This window comes from Leuresthes tenuis, unplaced genomic scaffold (assembly GCF_036924035.1).
Source record: "Leuresthes tenuis unplaced genomic scaffold, fLeuTen1.0.hap1 SCAF_23, whole genome shotgun sequence".
Lineage (NCBI taxonomy): Eukaryota > Metazoa > Chordata > Actinopteri > Atheriniformes > Atherinopsidae > Leuresthes > Leuresthes tenuis.
In genome coordinates, this window is record NW_027325377.1 from 25,554,108 (window position 1) to 25,574,036 (window position 19,929).

Here is a 19,929-nt window from a genome sequence, read left to right on the forward strand (position 1 = left end):
TCTCACCTTCAGATTAGACTTGAACTATATTAATCTATTTCAACTTTCTAATCTGTTTCTAAACGTCCTCTTTTTCCTTCTTTCTCTGTTTTAAACCATTTAAAACAGTTTATTGCTTCATGCTTTTGAAATGGTTAAAACTCCTGAATAGATTCCCTCTGAGGAACAGTTCATTCTGTGAAGGTGTGAGGTCAAGACGACCCTTTTTACTCCGTGTTCTGGCTCCAGCTGCTATGTTGTCTTAATTTGCTTATGTGCCGCCTGAAGCTGCCTCAGGGCAGTAAAATAAAACATCTTAATCTTTTCTGTAGCTTTCCCTTCACTGTAAAGACTCCATTGAGTCGGGATGCTTTTTGGTGAAGTTTTGGAGTTTCTAACATAAAAAATAACTGAAATAACTGATTATTTGGTAAAAGAAGTGAAGTATTTGCTCCTCAGAGTTGTCCAAAGCTCAGGAATACTAAACTTTATCCTGTTATTTTATTACCTTATTTCTGTGGAGTTGAACAAACTTTATCAGGTTCATTTAGAGGGAAACTTTGTAAATTATTTCTTCTTCTTTCTTCTGATAATTTAACTAACAGGGGCTCGAGTCACTTTATGTTTTATTGGAATATTTCATGAGTCTGAGTGGGTTTGAATGAATTATCTGCAGAAATGACGCTGGACGGGTCCCAGAACACAAACAACATGAAGAAAAGTTTCTATTTATATGGAAATATGTGTCACAATCCGTGTTTTTCTGTTTAATCTCTAGTTTCCGGTTAGTTTTGTCTCACCTTCCTCCGTCTCCAGTCTGTTGATCAGCTTCTCTCCTTCAGCTGTTTCCTTCGCTGTCAGATGCTCGGTTCTGCTTGAACTCCTGGTTTGCTGCTGTTTTTGGTGCTTTTTGTTTAAAATAAATAGTTATTTCTTCACTTACTCACTGACTCAGACCCTCCTCTCCTGCCTGGATTCCCCTCCTCACACTTTAAAGCCGTGAAGATATGAAGTTTCAACAGCCAGAAAACAAAAAAACAGGGTCAGATTATGAGTGGAACACATTTTCTCACATATATCCACACTTTGAACATTCTGCCTACCTCTGAATATCTTTTATTATTCTTATACTTTGCTCTTTTTGGAGGAACTAGAAGCTCATTTTCTCTTTTTACAGGAAAAACATCAATATGTGGAGGAAAGTTTCATAGAAATAAACAGTTTCAGGGGTAATTTACAGACATTAGGGGGGTAATTATTTTATCTTTCTCTCAGAAAGAAAGCACAGAAGCATATTTTCTCAAAAAGCAGAAAAATCTGTGGTTGTGAGCTAAAGTTAGACCAGATCTCACCAGAATGTACGCATGGATTCAGTAGGTGTGAGTTAATGGTGGCGTGTTCCCAGGCAAAGTGATAGGTATAGAAGTATAGGTCAGCAATAAATACAGACAACTTAAAGCAGGCGTTTCTCTTTGGTTACCTGGCAACTCTCAGCAAATGTCACGATGCATTCATTCCTCGTGCCCTGACCTACAAAGACTCTAAAGCTCAAGTCTCTGGTTGAAAAAAGCCCAAGAAAAGAACTTTACTGCAGGAAAGTGAACCCAAACCAACAGCTGAGCCCCTGGTGGTGAGTTTTACTCTGATTACAAACACCTGCAGAAAACTTTAACCTGTGTTGAGCAAAGACTTATTATTACCACATTCATGTGATGTTTGTTTTAATTCTAAAGCCCGGTAAAGGTCAGTTTTGGTGTTTTTTATTGTGTTTTTATTGTTTAATTATTTTTTATGTTGGTTCTAAATTCAACTGTCAGACTTTATGTGTTATAATTAAATTTAATCTGGTTCTTATCAGGTCTTAAAATGAGGAACAGCACATGACATATGATGTTATTATCTATTCAACAAAATCTAAGCCATGCAGTGTCTGAAAAACTGAGTTCATGTTAACTGCTTTCACAGGAATTAAGAGAGTAAGTTACAGCCCAGAGCTACATCTCAGACTCTCCAGGCCTCAGTTAGCATGCTAAAGGTTAAAGGTCATACATCTCAGACTCTACAGGCCTCAGTTAGCATGCTAAAGGTTAAAGGTCATACATCTCAGACTCTACAGGCCTCAGTTAGCATGCTAAAGGTTAAAGGTCATACATCTCAGACTCTACAGGCCTCAGTTAGCATGCTAAAGGTTAAAGGTCATACATCTCAGACTCTACAGGCCTCAGTTAGCATGCTAAAGGTTAAAGGTCATACATCTCAGACTCTACAGGCCTCAGTTAGCATGCTAAAGGTTAAAGGTCATACATCTCAGACTCTACAGGCCTCAGTTAGCATGCTAAAGGTTAAAGGTCATACATCTCAGACTCTACAGGCCTCAGTTAGCATGCTAAAGGTTAAAGGTCATACATCTCAGACTCTACAGACCTCAGTTAGCATGCTAAAGGTTAAAGGTCATACATCTCAGACTCTACAGGCCTCAGTTAGCATGCTAAAGGTTAAAGGTCATACATCTCAGACTCTACAGGCCTCAGTTAGCATGCTAAAGGTTAAAGGTCATACATCTCAGACTCTACAGGCCTCAGTTAGCATGCTAAAGGTTAAAGGTCATACATCTCAGACTCTACGGGCCTCAGTTAGCATGCTAAAGGTTAAAGGTCATACATCTCAGACTCTACGGGCCTCAGTTAGCATGCTAAAGGTTAAAGGTCATACATCTCAGACTCTACGGGCCTCAGTTAGCATGTTAAAGGTCAAAGGTCATACATCTCAGACTCTACAGGCCTCAGTTAGCATGCTAAAGGTTAAAGGTCATACATCTCAGACTCTACAGGCCTCAGTTAGCATGCTAAAGGTTAAAGGTCATACATCTCAGACTCTACAGGCCTCAGTTAGCATGTTAAAGGTTAAAGGTCATACATCTCAGACTCTACGGGCCTCAGTTAGCATGTTAAAGGTCAAAGGTCATGGCAGCACAGTCAGAAAAAGACTGAACAAGGATGGCTTGTTTGGAAGGGCTGCAGGAGAAAGCCTCTTCTCTCTAAAAAGAACATGGCAGCACAGCTTAGGTTTGCAAAGCTGCATCTGAACAAAGCTCAAGACTTCTGGAACAATGTCCTTTGGACAGACCAGAGCAAAGTGGAGATGTTTGGTCCTAATGCACAGCAGCACGTTTGGAGGAAACCAAACACAGCATATCAGCACAAACACCTCATACCAGCTGTCAAGCACGGTGGTGGAGGGCTGATGATCTGGGCTGGTTCTGCAGCCACAGGACCTGGGCACCTTGCAGTCATTGAGTCCACCATGAACTCCTCTGGATACCAAAGTATTCTAGAGTCAGATGTGAGGCCATCTGTCCCACAGCTAAAGCTGGGCTGAAACTGGCTCATCAACAGGACAAAGATCCCAAACACAGCAGCAGATCTACAGCAGAATGTGGGAAAAAGGAAAGAATCAAGGTGTTGCAATGGTCCAGTCAGAGTCCAGACCTCAGCCTGACTGAGATGCTGTGGTGGGACCTTAAGAGAGCTGTGCAGAAACCAAAGCTGCAAACCTCAATGAGCTGAAGCAGCGCTGGAGAGAAGAGGGCCGAGATTCCTCCAGAACCAGGAGAGAGACTGATAACGTCCCACAGGAAACCATCACTGCAGCTCACTGCTGCTGAAGCTGCTGGATCAGGGGTTCACTTAGTTTTACTCACTGCTGCTGAAGCTGCTGGATCAGGGGTTCACTTAGTTTTACTCACTGCTGCTGAAGCTGCTGGATCGGGGGTTCACTTAGTTTTGCACTCACTGCTGCTGAAGCTGCTGGATCAGGGGTTCACTTAGTTTTACTCACTGCTGCTGAAGCTGCTGGTTCAGGGGTTCACTTAGTTTTACTCACTGCTGCTGAAGCTGCTGGATCAGGGGTTCACTTAGTTTTACACTCACTGCTGCTGGATCAGGGGTTCACTTAGTTTTACACTCACTGCTGCTGAAGCTGCTGGATCAGGGGTTCACTTAGTTTTACACTCACTGCTGCTGAAGCTGCTGGATCAGGGGTTCACTTAGTTTTGCACTCACTGCTGCTGAAGCTGCTGGATCAGGGGTTCACTTAGTTTTACTCACTGCTGCTGAAGCTGCTGGTTCAGGGGTTCACTTAGTTTTACACTCACTGCTGCTGAAGCTGCTGGATCAGGGGTTCACTTAGTTTTACACTCACTGCTGCTGAAGCTGCTGGATCAGGGGTTCACTTAGTTTTACACTCACTGCTGCTGAAGCTGCTGGATCAGGGGTTCACTTAGTTTCTCACTCACTGCTGCTGAAGCTGCTGGATCATGTTTCACTTCTGACGATTTACTTCATTTTGACACCTGCCAAGGATGGGATAACTTTAATAGAAGCGTGTGGTTGTTCGTCTCTGAGATGGCGTCCTCTCCAGATGTTCCCCGCCTCTGGCCCCGGGGCAGCAGGGACAGGCTCCGCCCCCCCGCAACCCGACCGACGGATTAAGCAGGGATAGAAAATGGTTGGATGGATCTTTAATAGAACTTCATGTTTGTACCAAGCAGCAAAGAAATATACGCACATAAATCCCCATAATTCCAGCACTGAACTCCAACAACATGAAGCTGAAGTAAATTAAAAACATCAGGTTTTCAATAACAAGATCAAGAGCTCTACAGACGACTGAAATGCACCCACTAAAACATCCACGGCCACCTTTTCTCATTATATCATAAAAAATGTGGCATACATTGAAAGCATCTAGTGGTTATTAGTCATTGTTTACCCGCATACCTTCTAATTGCAGAACTGTGACGGCGATCCTGTATCCCACAGTCATGTGTTGTCCTGCTGCAGAGGTTTCTCAGGGTAATGAAAACGAAGGCATGACGCACAGCATCAACCTGCGTTTGATTAGCAGTGACCTGATCATCTCAGACGCTGACATCAACACTCCCATGCATGGCCTGCATAAAGGGGTTTGCACAAATAGAACAAGTGCCAGCTTCTGCTGACGAATCCAAAACCAACGCAGCCATTATCCACCGAACACTGAGGCAGAACAGGGACTGTGTCAAGAATCCGTCGATTACTTTGTGCAAAGCTACAAATGGCTGCGTGCTTCAGCTGCAGAGTTGTTTATCACAGCTGTAATGAATGTTTTGATGGATTTCAGATCTCATTCATGACCTGCTGATCACATTAATCCCTGACACCAAAGGTTATTCATTTAAAACAGAGGGCGGTAACCTGCTCTCACTACCGTTTTTACACGTTTTACAGTCTTTCAGACAGCTAAATAAAACAGATACACAGATGGTAGATGTGTCATTTCCTTCTTAGATTACCAAACATGCTCATTCAACATGAAAATAACCTATAATTCATAATTATCCTGATTATAAGATGTATTTGTGGCCCTGTGATGGTGAACTTCATGATCTGGATGAAGCAGCTAAACAAAACAGATCCTATCAGGTTAAAAAATCTCTTCTTCAAGGTGGTTCTGGTCAAGAAGGCAGCAAAAAACAAACAGTTTCCCAAGAAGAAAGAGAAAATCAATAGTTATTACAACAGAAAATGCCCCCTGAGGGAAGGAAAGACAGGAAAAGGAATTTAACCGGTAAAAAAAATGATTGAACACAGATTATTTCCTTTAGAAAGTTTCCTTCAGGGCTGTTTGTGAAATACTCTTAAAGAGGGGATTGGCTGTAAGTTGACGGCATTTTGAACAAAGGTGGAGCTTTATACATATTAAAATGACAGCATGATTAATTTAAACCTTCATTTCTTTAAGGAGTCTTCAGGAATAGAATAATAGAAAAGCAAGTATTTCTGTCTGGGGCTTAAAAAGCAAGTTTGCTTGAATTTTTATGGGTTTGTGGCCCAAATTCAAGGGTCAAGCACACATTCAGAGCCCAAGTGTTTGACCCAGGAGTGTCTGAAGTGTTGATTCTTCAGCATGTCAAAGGTCGGGTGGAGAGTGGTGAGTGAGTTGCTCTGAAAGCTTTGTTTAAACTGTGTTTTTACATATTTCACTGAGCCATTTAGTTTAATTCACTTTTAGAGTAACGTGCAAGAGTCTTGAGTCCTGTCTCATTTATTTAATATATTGCAGGGAAACAGGAAATAGATGCATAATTTTACTGAAACATGAATATAAACCCAGAATCTGAGGCAGAAACAGAGTTTTTTATCAGTTCTGAGCAGCTTTAAAGTGAATATCTGGTCTGAGCTCCTTTATTCTCCAACACAGCCTGAACCCTCTGAGACAAGCTTTCTGTCATTTCTTTAAGGAGTCTTCAGGAATAGTTCTCCAGGCTTCTTGAAGGACATCCCAAAGCTCTTCTTTGGATGTGGGCTGCCTTTTGTTCCGTTCTCTGTCAGATGATCCCACACTGCTTCAATAATGTTGAGGTCCGGGCTCTGGGGAGGATTCATCCCTCCATAAGACCTGTTGCCACTGATTTTCAGTCCACTTCTTGTGTCATTTGGCACAGCTCAGCCTTTTCTCCCTGTTTCCCTTCCTTAAGAACGGCTTCTTGACAGCCACCCTTCCATGGAGACCATTTCTGATGAGGCTTGGGCCAACAGTAGATGGATCAGCTGAAGGTCCAGATGCATCTCTCAGGTCCTGTCAGGTCACAGCTGGATTTTTTCCTCTTTCTTAAGGACATCACTTTCAGATCCTGTTCATCTGCTGGAGATAGTTTTTTAGGCCTGACACTTCTTCTTTTGTCCTCCACTTGTCCAGTTTCCTCAAATGTTTTAAGGACACACTGCACACCATGCTGAGATATGCCAAGTTTTCAGCTAATAGCTCTTTGGGAATCACCTTGTTGCTGCAGAAATCCTATTTTCTGTCTGTCAAACTGTGTTTTCTTTGCTGTTTTTCATGGATGCAGCTAAAGAAATGGGAACAAATGATGTGTCTTTGTGACAAAGTGCCTAAAGATCCAGTTTAAAATGGCTTCTTTGCTAAGTTGTCTGTTCTGTGTCGACACAACACTGGTTCATCCCTTGAGTTAGGAGCCTTTTTTCTGCCTGAATGCTTCATAGCTCAGAGTTAAATTAAGACAACTGTATTTTTAACCATTTTGATAAGATGTTTATGACTGTTTTCCACAGCAGAAACTTTTTATTTCTTCGAAGAGGCTTTTTGAAGAAACGTCACACATGACTCCAGTGTTGGGATGTGTACAATGAACCTGCTAAATTGGCTTATTTGCTCTTTTATTGTCATGTTTTGTTTTGTGTTCCTCCCCAAATTAATCAACAGGACTCATTGTGATAGTTTTTCAAAATGTTACCGTTACAATAAAGAGAGTAAAATCAGCAAAAATTAAATAAAAGTTTGTCCCCAGAAGAGAAAATTCCTTTGAAATACAGAACTTTCTCTTCATTTAGAATCGACCACAAAAGGTGCACTTTGTGGGTCTTTCTAACCTAAAATTTACAGACCGATATCATTGACATATTTATCTTTAAATGGCATGTATTTGTTGAGCGCGTTCGTAAAATGTTTCCTGCTGCTTGCCGTAGTTAAATGTAAACACGGAAGTTGCGCACATCAGGTCCCATGAGTGCTGAAACCGGCTCGCTGTGACTGGAATTACTTTAAACACTACATTCAAGACACTTTTCAGTTTGGTTGTGGCGCTAAATCAACGTTGATGTGTTCATGAGAAGAAAAGAAAAGATGTTTCATGACTGAACCCGCGCGTGACACGACAAATATGAAGTGTTAGCTAGCATGTTGTTAGCTTAGCGGTTTTGAGTTATGGATCGTAAAAAAGAGAAAACGTTTCAGTTTTTGATCGTGGGAGGTGGAATAGCGGGTGTGACATGTGTGGAACAGGTGAAAATGAATCGCTGACATGTAATAAGTCAACTGTGCACGTGTTAAATCGGCGTAAAGGCTCCATTACTGCACCACAGTGACTGCTGTGCAGCTACTAAACTTGAATGTTCGCCCACAGTTGTCGTCCCAGATCCCGTCCGCAGACGTGGCTCTGATCACAGCAGGCCCCCAAATCAAGGCAGTGACCAACTATAAACAGGTCAGAATTACGATGACGAAGGTGGAGTTTGTTTTGGTTCCTCCACACCCAGCTGTGGCCATCTGTGTGACTTTCCTCCCTGTGAAGGTGTCCAGAATACTGGAGGAGTTTGATGTGGAGGAGCAACCGTCCAGTGTCCTGGAGGAGAAGTTTCCCAACATCACTGTGGTCCATTCAGCCGTGAAGTCACTTCACACACAGTCACACGTGAGGAGCATCTAACAGCAGTGCTCACACTCAAATGGCCTCAGTTTCTGAATCAGATGTTTCCTGATTGTAATTATAAAACAGTGATTTCCTTCTGTCGCCGTGTTTAATGGCTCTGAGCTGTGTGATACTGCCACCTTGTGGTCATGTGGCTGCAGCACATGGTGAAAAAGTGATGTGTTCTTCTCTGTCGTTCAGTCTCTGGAAACCACAGATGGACGGGTGTTTGGCTATGAGAAGCTGTGCATCTGCAGCGGTGGCAGGCCGAAGCTTTTGACCCAGGACAACCCTCATGTGCTGGGGATACGGGACACAGACAGTGCCCAGGTACGGCCCGGGGCTCCGGGGTGGTTGTTGTTATGTCTTCTGCTTTATTTCTGCTGCCTTCCCTCCGGTGAGGGGAATGTTTTTACTGCGACTCCTCACAACAGCGTAGTAACCTCGATGTTGAACATGCAAACACAGCATTGGGAAAATTCCTGGTAGTCATAACAGTTGATTGAAAACATGACCTTGTGGCTGAAGGTGATAAAACATGTTGATGCACCGCTTTCCGTTTGTGTTTCAGGAGTTTCAGAAGCGGCTATCCAAAGCAAAGAGGATTGTTGTTGTTGGAAATGGAGGCATTGCCTTGGAGTTGGTGTAAGTCTGCTGTGAGCCAAACGCTCAAGTCTTAAAACAAAGTCTTTTATTTGTGGAAAACCAAAGTTTTCTTTCTAAAATCCATCAGAAACTTTTGCTCATTAATTGAAACATTTACTTCTTAAACACTAGGAATGGTTTTCAGTGTCTTTTCTGACCAACTTAACGGTTTAGAAATGATAAATAAATTCAAAACCTGATGCAGCAACACACTTATAAAACATCCTGTTCCTTCAGCTTCCTTTAATGACTCTTTTTAATGCTTTGAACTGAGGAATCTGATTGAATCTGAGTCCATTCCTGCTGAATCCCAGATTCCAGCTGCTCAGCAGTCCCTGGTTCTCCTCTTCATGATGCTCCAACATCTGCAGCAGGAGACAGATGTGGACTGCAGGCAGGCAGCCGAGCTCACACACGCTGTGTGTCTGAAGCTGCTGGAAGTCCTGCAGAATGAGGTCTGGCATCGTCCTGCTGAAATAACCACGGACCTCCCGGGAAAAGACGGCACCTTGATGGCAGCATCTGTCTCTCCAGAACTCCAGCATCCAGCTGTGCATCAGTGGTACCTTCACCCAGATGAAGCCCTCCATGCCATGGACTCTGCTGCAGCCCCAGACCATCACAGACGCTGGCTTTAAACCTTCCTCTGAGAACAGCTGGATGCTCTTTCTCAGCAGTTTTTCCCAGAAGCAGCTGAAACGTGGACTCATCTGCCCACAGAACACGTGTCCACTGTCTTTCTGTCCCTCTGAGATGAGCTGGAGTCCAGAGAACTGGGCCGTGGTTCTGCTCAGAGCTGATATATGGCTTCCTCCTGGTGTGATGCAGCTTCAGCTCACATTTCTGGATGCAGCCGTGGACTGTGTTGAGTGGAAATGCTTTTCCCAGCTCCTCCTGAGCCCATGTGGCTGTATGGATCATGGTGGCCTGACGGTTTCTCCTGCAGTGCTGCCTGAGGGCTCCGAGCTCATCCAACAGGGCTTTCTGTCCTTGGCCTTTCCACACTGAGGTTTCCCCAGACTCCCTGAATCTGTTCCCAATATTCTGCTCTGTAGATGCTGAAAGACCAAAGTTCTTTCCAGTCTGACTCTGAGGAATATTTCCTGAACTTATTGATGATTCTCTGATGGAGTTTGGCCCAAAGCGGTGAGCCACGACCCATCCTTGTTGGAGAGGCTGAACCTTTGGTGGAAGCTGCTTTTATACCCAATCCTGACACCCTCACCTGCCAGCAGCTAACCTGCTGCTTGGAGAAGCTCCAGAAGCTGTTGCTGTAGATTCTATAAACTTTTCCCTTTTTCCTGACGTTTTATGGGTAGTTTCTGGTTTCTGCTTCTCGATCTGACAACAAACGGATGTGCTGCATTTTTTATTTGCCCGTTGAGGCTTTTTATTCATCCATTTTGTTTGGCTGAACATGTTCTTTCAGGTATGAGGTGCAGGGCTGTGAGGTCATCTGGGCTGTGAAGGACAAAGCCATAGGAAACACCTTCTTTGACCCCGGAGCGGCACAGTTCCTCATCCCGTCCCTCGAGGCCAACAAACCAGAGGTGGCTGCCCCCTGTAGGAGGCCTCGCTACACCACAGAGGAACCAGCACCTGGAGCGCCGCAGACCTTCACAGCAGGTCCTAATCTTACACTCATTCATCAGATTTCTGTTTCAAAACCAGCAACTTTGAATATTTCTGATTGTTCATCATCAGAACCAAATTCACGAGGGCGCAGCTCTGGAGCTACCGAGCCTGGAAGCGCTCTTGGTCCAGACTGGCATCAGGGAATCGTTCTCCGGGGCACAGAGCAGGTCAGCGTGCACGTTTTTCACCCTGCGTGCACGAGAAGTCTGCTGGCCAAGGCAAATAACCCGCTCCCTTCTCTCTCCAGGTGTCCCGCAGAGTTTCAGTGGAATACCAGTGTGAGGTGGAAAGGATCTTCAGCTCCGAGGAGCAAACACTAAAACCCGAGAGCGGTGAGAACTGGACTTTTTCTGTCTTTCTCTTCTTTGCTCGCTCCTCTTTCTCATCCCGACTTCTCTTCTTTCTCAGCGGGATCCTGGCCGGTTTACATCCAGCTCACCAACGGAAAGACTTTTGGCTGCGATGTTGTTGTCAGCGCCACCGGCGTCGTGCCGCACACGGAGCCTTTTCTCCACGGCAACGCTGTGAGAAACCTTTTGTGTGGTCAGACTTCTGCTCCAACACATGAGCTTTTACTCAGAATTTCTCTTCTCAGGAGTCCTCCAAGCTCACTGGCCTTTTAAAGTGGATTTAAAGTGGTTTTACTGAGCAGCTGCATCCATTTACATGGCTTCTCATACCAATGTTATGCTGATGATACCCAACTCCATCTGTCATTCCCACCTGACTGGGTGTCATGATTGACGACCAACTAACCTTCAAAGATCCCGTTACCTCGGTTGCTCGTTCAGCCGCTTTGCATTACTAAACATAAGAAAGATCAGACCATACCTGACCCAACATGCCCCCCAGCTCCTGCTGCAGGCCATGGTCATCTCCCACATTGATAACTGCAACACTCTCCTAACTGGTCTCCTAACTGGTTTCCTAACTGGTCTCCTAACTGGTTTCCTAACTGCTCTCCTAACTGGTTTCCTAACTGGTTTCCTAACTGCTCTCCTAACTGGTTTCCTAACTGCTCTCCTAACTGGTTTCCTAACTGCTCTCCTAACTGGTTTCCTAACTGCTCTCCTAACTGGTCTCCTAACTGGTTTCCTAACTGGTCTCCTATCTGGTTTCCTAACTGGTCTCCTAACTGGTCTCCTAACTGGTTTCCTAACTGGTCTCCTAACTGGTCTCCTAACTGGTCTCCTAACTGGTTTCCTAACTGGTTTCCTAACTGGTCTCCTAACTGGTCTCCTAACTGGTCTCCTAACTGGTCTCCTAACTGGTTTCCTAACTGGTTTCCTAACTGGTTTCCTAACTGCTCTCCTAACTGGTCTCCTAACTGGTTTCCTAACTGGTTTCCTAACTGGTTTCCTAACTGCTCTCCTAACTGGTTTCCTAACTGCTCTCCTAACTGGTCTCCTAACTGGTTTCCTAACTGGTCTCCTATCTGGTTTCCTAACTGGTCTCCTAACTGGTCTCCTAACTGGTTTCCTAACTGGTCTCCTAACTGGTCTCCTAACTGGTCTCCTAACTGGTTTCCTAACTGGTTTCCTAACTGGTCTCCTAACTGGTCTCCTAACTGGTCTCCTAACTGGTCTCCTAACTGGTTTCCTAACTGGTTTCCTAACTGGTTTCCTAACTGGTCTCCTAACTGGTTTCCTAACTGGTTTCCTAACTGGTTTCCTAACTGGTTTCCTAACTGCTCTCCTAACTGGTTTCCTAACTGGTCTCCTATCTGGTCTCCTAACTGGTTTCCTAACTGGTCTCCTATCTGGTCTCCTAACTGGTTTCCTAACTGGTCTCCTAACTGGTCTCCTAACTGGTTTCCTAACTGGTCTCCTAACTGGTCTCCTAACTGGTTTCCTAACTGGTTTCCTAACTGGTCTCCTAACTGCTCTCCTAACTGGTTTCCTAACTGCTCTCCTAACTGGTCTCCTAACTGGTTTCCTAACTGGTCTCCTATCTGGTCTCCTAACTGGTTTCCTAACTGGTCTCCTAACTGGTCTCCTAACTGGTCTCCTAACTGGTCTCCTAACTGGTCTCCTAACTGGTCTCCTAACTGGTCTCCTAACTGGTTTCCTAACTGGTTTCCTAACTGCTCTCCTAACTGGTCTCCTAACTGGTCTCCTAACTGGTCTCCTAACTGGTCTCCTAACTGGTTTCCTAACTGGTTTCCTAACTGCTCTCCTAACTGCTCTCCTAACTGGTTTCCTAACTGCTCTCCTAACTGGTTTCCTAACTGGTTTCCTAACTGGTCTCCTAACTGGTTTCCTAACTGCTCTCCTAACTGCTCTCCTAACTGGTCTCCTAACTGGTCTCCTAACTGGTCTCCTAACTGGTTTCCTAACTGGTTTCCTAACTGGTTTCCTAACTGGTTTCCTAACTGCTCTCCTAACTGCTCTCCTAACTGGTTTCCTAACTGCTCTCCTAACTGCTCTCCTAACTGGTTTCCTAACTGGTTTCCTAACTGGTCTCCTAACTGGTTTCCTAACTGCTCTCCTAACTGGTCTCCTAACTGGTCTCCTAACTGGTCTCCTAACTGGTCTCCTAACTGGTTTCCTAACTGGTTTCCTAACTGCTCTCCTAACTGCTCTCCTAACTGGTTTCCTAACTGCTCTCCTAACTGGTTTCCTAACTGGTTTCCTAACTGGTCTCCTAACTGGTTTCCTAACTGCTCTCCTAACTGCTCTCCTAACTGGTCTCCTAACTGGTCTCCTAACTGGTTTCCTAACTGGTTTCCTAACTGGTTTCCTAACTGCTCTCCTAACTGCTCTCCTAACTGGTTTCCTAACTGCTCTCCTAACTGCTCTCCTAACTGGTTTCCTAACTGGTTTCCTAACTGGTCTCCTAACTGGTTTCCTAACTGCTCTCCTAACTGCTCTCCTAACTGGTTTCCTAACTGGTCTCCTAACTGGTCTCCTAACTGATTTGTCAACCAACATTTCACAATGATGTGGTTGATGATGCGCCTTTGTGACAACATCTGCACTTAAATGAACCAAATAACTGCTAAAACGTGAATAATAAAGTCTTTCTGCACTTCCTTCTATGCCTGCACCCTATCTCTACTCTGTCCCCTCTGACAGAGTCGGACTCCTGGGTTCCTTCTATGTAGTTTATTGTTAGCTTTTTATATAGCTGTTATATCTTCATTTATCAGTCGCTTTGGATAAAAGCGTCTGATAAATACAGAAACAGAATCTTCTGGATTCTGCAGCAAACATCTGGAATATCTTTTGTGTCTGTCTTCATTAACAGCTGCTCCTTGATGCTTGTTTCCTCTGTTATTTCTGCTCAGTTCGCGTTGGCGGATGACGGCGGCCTGCGCGTGGATGACCACATGATGACATCAGAGCCGGACGTGTACGCCGCAGGAGACGTGTGCACTGCATCCTGGGAACGCAGTCCGCTGTGGCAGCAGGTAAAATGACCAGATGTGTTGTTCTATGAGGACTTTGTCATGTTTCGCTTCTTTATCGGCTTATTTTGGCTGCCTGCTTCTTCTCAGACAAAACACTGCGTGCTCGTGTGATATTTTGTCCTCGTGCGCTGTGAGACGAATAAGAAGTGAACATAAAGTGGGGTCGGCTGACAGGAGGGGGGCTATCGTGTTGGACACTTTAAACACTGAACTGACAGAATGATGAGCTTCATTCAGAGTGATGCTGTGAACATTTAGTGTGGATAAACGGGGTTTTTGGGCCGGTTTGCCTTGTTTTAGGAGCTCATCGGTTGTTTTTAATGGGATCTTATATATTTAATTGTAAATCTGTAAACGGTTGGTTTATTTCTATTTACTTTGCTAAATAGTGTTCGGTTCTGGAGGTTCTGAACAAGCCGACCTGTTCCTCTACATGTAAGAATATGTTTCTTTTATCTAATTCTTATCTGTTTTGAACTGGAAACTCGTCGTCTGATTGGTTAGTTGAATGTGGGGGCATCTCCTTATAAGGCAGCTGTCACTCTTCTTCAATGTGGGCTGCTTTCTGCACAGCTTTGCCTTTCACACTGACCTGGCAAACCCAGGGCCGGTGTCGGTACCAGATCTGCCACTCGTAAAAAACTTTTTTTCCAATACAAAATGTATTTGGAAACTGAGCTAATTTCTGTAAAATTTCTATAAAAGTCACAAAAAAACAGCTAAGAAAACATAAAGTAGTGGGTTTACGTTTACCCCACTATTTACATTTTATGAATGAAGTATTTTTTGCCAATATGAGGTTATTTAATAGAAACTCCAACTTTATTACAAACTACATTGCGTCCCATTTCATAATAATCAGATGTGCTCCGGGGGTCAAGTCCCTTTCGAAAGATAAAGCTGGATTTCTTTGTAAAAGCCGTCCATGTTTCCTACGAAGAGCCACGAAAACGACTTAAACAGGTTGTTTTTTTTTACTACTTCAGGAAGTTGTCCGGACCAATCACATTCCCTTACGTTACCGTGCCAACGTCCAGCCAATCAGAGAATGTGACGTCACCAACAGCCGCAGATCTGGTGCCTACACCGGCTGTAAATGTGCTTGTTGAGGACAGACACCTGCCTTGCCTGTGCATGTGGAACGTTAAATGTTCAGCTAGCAAAGCTCTCTGCGAAGCAGCCAGTCTTCTGTGGGACCTGCAGACTGTAAAATGAGGCACAACCAAAGCTAAATGTAGCTTTGAGACGGAGGGGAGACATATAGTGACGAGTTTGGGGGGGAAACCGTACGAGGAGACCTGATGCGTAACCATCTGATGATGTCAGGACAGAGCCACAGAAGCTGTGATCATGGTGCTATTCCCTCAGGGTTTATGGTGCATTTATTCACACTAAGCTCAGAGTATTTTCTGATTTTTATTTTCTCACCTTCAGATTCACACAAATGTTGACTTTCTTCCTTTGTTCTCTCCTCCCGCCGGTGCTCAAAGCTTCGTGAACATGTCGGTTCGTTTAAATATTCTCCTCCCTGGAAAAGAGAAACTCAGATCAATACAAACGCAGCAGGACCCAAAGCGCTGTTAGAAACAAACTGAGCAGCATTTCTTCTCCAGAAGCTCGAAGAACAGAACATTTCTCCTGTGTTTGGTGTTCAGATGCGCTTGTGGACGCAGGCCCGTCAGATGGGCTGCTACGCCGGCCGCTGCATGGCCGCTCACCTCCTCCCAGAAACAGTGGAGCTGGACTTCTGCTTCGAGCTCTTCTCACATATTACCAAGTTCTTCAACTACAAGGTGAGCAGACCTTCGGTTCCAGTGGTTTGAATGATAACCGACATGTTTAATCGTGTGTTTTTCTCTGCTGTCGAAGTGCATCGAGGTCGTTTGTCTGTTCGCTCCACAGGTGGTGCTTCTGGGGAAGTTCAATGCTCAGGGGCTGGGGTCCGACCATGAGCTGCTGCTGCGCTGCACCAAAGGCCGGGAGTATGTCAAGGTGACGCTAACGAAAACAATCCTGCACCGATACGCTCCGTGGGCACATCTGCTGCCATTTCTACCTTCAGCTGATGTCTGTTTGTTGCTGGACTCGTGCCAGGATTAACGGGAGATTTAAAGGTTCAAGGAACCAGCAGCCCTCCTGCTGTGGGGTGACGGTGCTAAGCACCACACCACCGTGCAGTTTACACTTTGCCACCAAGAGAAAAGGCTTTTCAAACTGTTTGGAGTGCCTTGGAGTGGTTGTTTTTGGCCCCTCCGAGCTCCTGTACAATTTACATGCAGAAATGAGAAGGAGCCATTTCATCTGAGGGTAGAACTAGTTTTTTCCGAGCTGTTATGACCTTTAAAACGTGTAATTTGTCATAATCTCGTCCACAGCTTGAGAAGAGTGCTCTTTACCTTTGTTTCCAGGTGGTCCTCAGCGGGGGGAGGATGGTGGGAGCGGTGCTGATTGGTGAAACTGACCTGGAAGAGACTTTTGAAAACCTGATTTTAAATCAGATGGACCTCACACCGTACGGAGAGGAGCTGCTCAACCCCGACATCGACATCGAGGACTACTTCGACTGAGTGCTGGAGCCGCTGCTTTCTGAGGACTCGCCACCGCTGATGGCAGAAAACAGCCAGAAGGAAACGCTTTCTGGGTTCTTTTCAAAGCAAATGCCATTTTTTGAATTTAATTAAATTATTTTCATGTTGAATTACATCTTACATGATATCTCACAGTTACACGCTTCTCTCTGAGCTGCAGATTTATTGTATCATACAGGTTAAAGATATAAAAACCAGACACAACACACACAATTCTGCAGTTCAAATAGATGGGATTTGGGATTTTATGCAATGTTCCTGCACAAAATAAGCTCAATTGGTGGAAAAAACTTTTAAAAAACCCTGTTTGCACATGTTTCTAGAGTTTATATTCACCTGTTCTGCAGCACATCTAAATCAAGGCGTCTGAGGCACTCCAAACATGTCAGAAAGTAACAGATGTGAGACTAAAATGTCATATTTGGCCCTGAGAAACCAACACTGCTCATCAGCCTGAAAACCCTTCTCATAAACTTCAGCATGAGGAACATTTAAAGGTCTGGGAATGGACTCTAATGGCAGTGGTCTTGACTTAAAGACTTAATAATAATATGATTTGTGTTGAGCAAATGATAACAAAGGAAGAGAAAAAGCCTCAGAAAACTCAGAAGAAGGAGCCTTCCAGCCCAAAAATGTGTTCAATCGTCAATGCTTTGAATGTTCGGTGGTGCTAGCTGTGGATTAGCAGCATCTCGAACATGTATGTGCACAAAAGTGAGGCTTTATCAGTCAAATTACCCCTGAAATGACTCTTCCTGTTGCTCCCTTTGATCTCACACATCCCATCACACAAAGAAGCATCTTTATCAGACTCATCATCCTGTCTGATGTCACATTTTGGCAGCATTTTGCTTGAGTTGACAACAAGTGAATAACTGAAGGGAACCTGTTCCAGGTTTGTGTTTTCTAGGTCACTGACTTGCCATCAAGAGAAGTCGCTCGGTTGGCTGAAACCGGTTGATATGGCAACCGAGGCTTCTTGCCCACCGAAATGACTGAAAACATGCATATAAATAGGAAATGACGGCGTGATCGCAGCTCTGCCAGGAGTAATGTGAGTGAGTGCAGAAGGAGAGTCAACAGCACCGTGTTTTTCAAGAGATGCTGGAGAGGGTCCTCAAGACCTGTTGCTAAGCAACCAGGCACGCAGATCTGGCATTGTGGCGTGGATCTGGTGGGCTTGATGTGTTTTATTGCTGAGAACACACCAGAACACACGGCACATCAGCTGGATTTATCCCAAAGCACCTATAAAATGGCTCATTGTGCAGAGACTTTGCAGTTTACATCGATAAGAGAAATCAAGATCCACTGATGATGATGATGACCTCTCACAACCGTGCCATAGAAACAGGTTTAGATTCACGTGGAGTTCGGCACAGGTTTATTTCACAGTATTCGTGTCTCAGAGACTTCAGGAACCAGAGGAGGAAGTGATGCCAAACCCTCTTCACCCACATGCAGCCGGGTGGAGACTGAGCCTCCAGCCTGGACTCTGATCTCCTGTCTGAAGTACGTCTGACTCCACTACGGCAGCTGGCCATGTGCCCTCTTTTGGCTTTTTCCAGTTTACCTTTTCCATCACAGACCGACACATTCACAAACATTTTCTCATAAACGTTCTCATTGCTGGCAGATTCATCAGCAACAGGAACTAACTCCAAACAGAACTCGACCAGAAGCTTGTTGGTGGCAACCAAAAGCATCCAGTTAAACTTTGTGTTTGTTGTGCTCTTTGCTATATTTATATTTCAGTACCAAGAGGTTTGAATTTGAGCCAAACTACAGCTCAAAGAGATAACTGAAAGCCCTTTAAAGGGGAACTCTGGTATTTTTAAACCTTATTTCTGGCATGAAATACGTTCATCTGCTCACTGAGAACAGTTTGGTGAAAGTCGGCGTCCTTCAGAAGATATTTAGATAACTGGAGATCCATATAACGGAGAGAACGGGGCTTAGAGGATGCAGCCTCTAAATAAGGCATTATCTGTCTTTATTTCACCAATACTTTAAGAAGAATGAATGAATGAACGTGTGCTATAGCTCTGTTAGCTCATAGCTGCTGTTAGCTCATAGCTCTGTTAGCTCATAGCTCTGTTAGCTCATAGCTGCTGTTAGCTCATAGCTCTGTTAGCTCATAGCTCTGTTAGCTCATAGCTGCTGTTATGGGGCTACTTGCAGCTATAGGAGAGCTAACGGAGGGATTTCTACACAGGCACTCTACTGGGACCACTTCATCCACACGCCCCCCTGCAGCACAGTTTATTCACTCCGTGCTCTGTGACAGTCGGCTAACTTCACACAGAGTTTGCTGCTGATAGTTTTGTGCAACATGGCAGGATATTTATCAGATTTTGACGACGTGAACGACGACTTTGAGTAAGATGGACGTTTTTACCGGAGTGAATGAGCTGTGCTGCAGGGGGGCGGCGATGACATCATCCCTGTAGACGAGTGTGTAGAAAGCCATCTATAAGCCCCCCGATAGCCGCCAATAACAACAACACAGCAGCTATGAGCTAACAGCAGCTATGAGCTAACAGAGCTATAGCACACGTTCATTCATTCATTCTTCTTAAAGTATTGGTGAAATAAAGACAGATAATGCCTTATTTAGAGGCTGCATCCTCTAAGCCCCGTTCACTCCGTTATATGGATCTCCAGTTATCTAAATATCTTCTGAAGGACGCCGACTTTCACCAAACTGTTCTCAGTGAGTAGATGAACGTATTTCATGCCAGAAATAAGGTTTAAAAATACTGGAGTTCCCCTTTAATGCTATGACATTCATGTAAATGATGAGTTTATGGAAGCATAGTGATAAACTGACAACCACCAATAAAAAACTAACATTTCCCTCAAAGTAAGTCAGAAAACACGATGTCATTATTTTATGCTAAATGACAGATAAAAGTTATTTTTTAACATAGTTAAACCAAAATTACCCAAAGGAGACACAAAAAAAAAAATGGTCAAAAAAGGACATGATGCTATCGTAGAGACAAACAACGACATTAATCTGACACCAAACTACCATAAAGAGATGCGTCATGAACAAATCACATCAAGATAAAAAAGAAAAGTCATCGACATGATTACATATTTACTGCTTTCATGGTGCATTTGCTCTGTTAGGGGGGGATGGGGGGGGGCTTCACAAGTCTGTGCCCCGGGGCCTGTAGCTTCACATTCCGTCTATGGTTAAATGTCTCTATGACTTCGACGTCACCCTGAGTGTGTTTCACTTTACAACCTGCAGGGCTCAAAAGTTACACAAGGCTCATTCATATATTACGGATGTGACGTAAGCAGTAATGAAAACGTCTGCATTGAGTGTGTGTTCGTGGGTGGTCACCAGGACCTCCCGAATTTATGGAGAGCTGTAGATTTATGTTCTTTGTTCAAACTCAATTGCTTTTTTAAAA

General features: G+C 44.3%; 1 protein-coding gene across 1 annotated transcript; it reads left to right on the forward strand.

Moving 5' to 3' along the window:
- Positions 1 to 7,523: 7,523 nt before the first annotated feature.
- Positions 7,524 to 16,598, forward strand: pyroxd1 (pyridine nucleotide-disulphide oxidoreductase domain 1). Its single transcript, XM_072377654.1, has 13 exons — positions 7,524 to 7,821; positions 7,943 to 8,023; positions 8,111 to 8,230; positions 8,429 to 8,557; positions 8,799 to 8,872; positions 10,302 to 10,498; positions 10,577 to 10,674; positions 10,755 to 10,839; positions 10,916 to 11,031; positions 13,794 to 13,916; positions 15,572 to 15,709; positions 15,819 to 15,908; positions 16,325 to 16,598. The coding sequence occupies exons 1-13, from the start codon at positions 7,744 to 7,746 to the stop codon at positions 16,481 to 16,483; spliced, it is 1,488 nt and encodes a 495-aa protein (XP_072233755.1). The 5' UTR covers positions 7,524 to 7,743; the 3' UTR covers positions 16,484 to 16,598.
- Positions 16,599 to 19,929: the final 3,331 nt, after the last annotated feature.

Coding starts and splice junctions, on each gene's coding strand:
- pyroxd1 (XM_072377654.1), top strand. CDS start 7,744: ATGGATCGTAAAAAAGAGAAAACGTTTCAGTTTTTGATCGTGGGAGGT. Junction 7,822..7,942: donor GTGTGACATGTGTGGAACAG/GTGAAAATGAAT, acceptor GTTCGCCCACAG/TTGTCGTCCCAGATCCCGTC. Junction 10,499..10,576: donor GCCGCAGACCTTCACAGCAG/GTCCTAATCTTA, acceptor GTTCATCATCAG/AACCAAATTCACGAGGGCGC.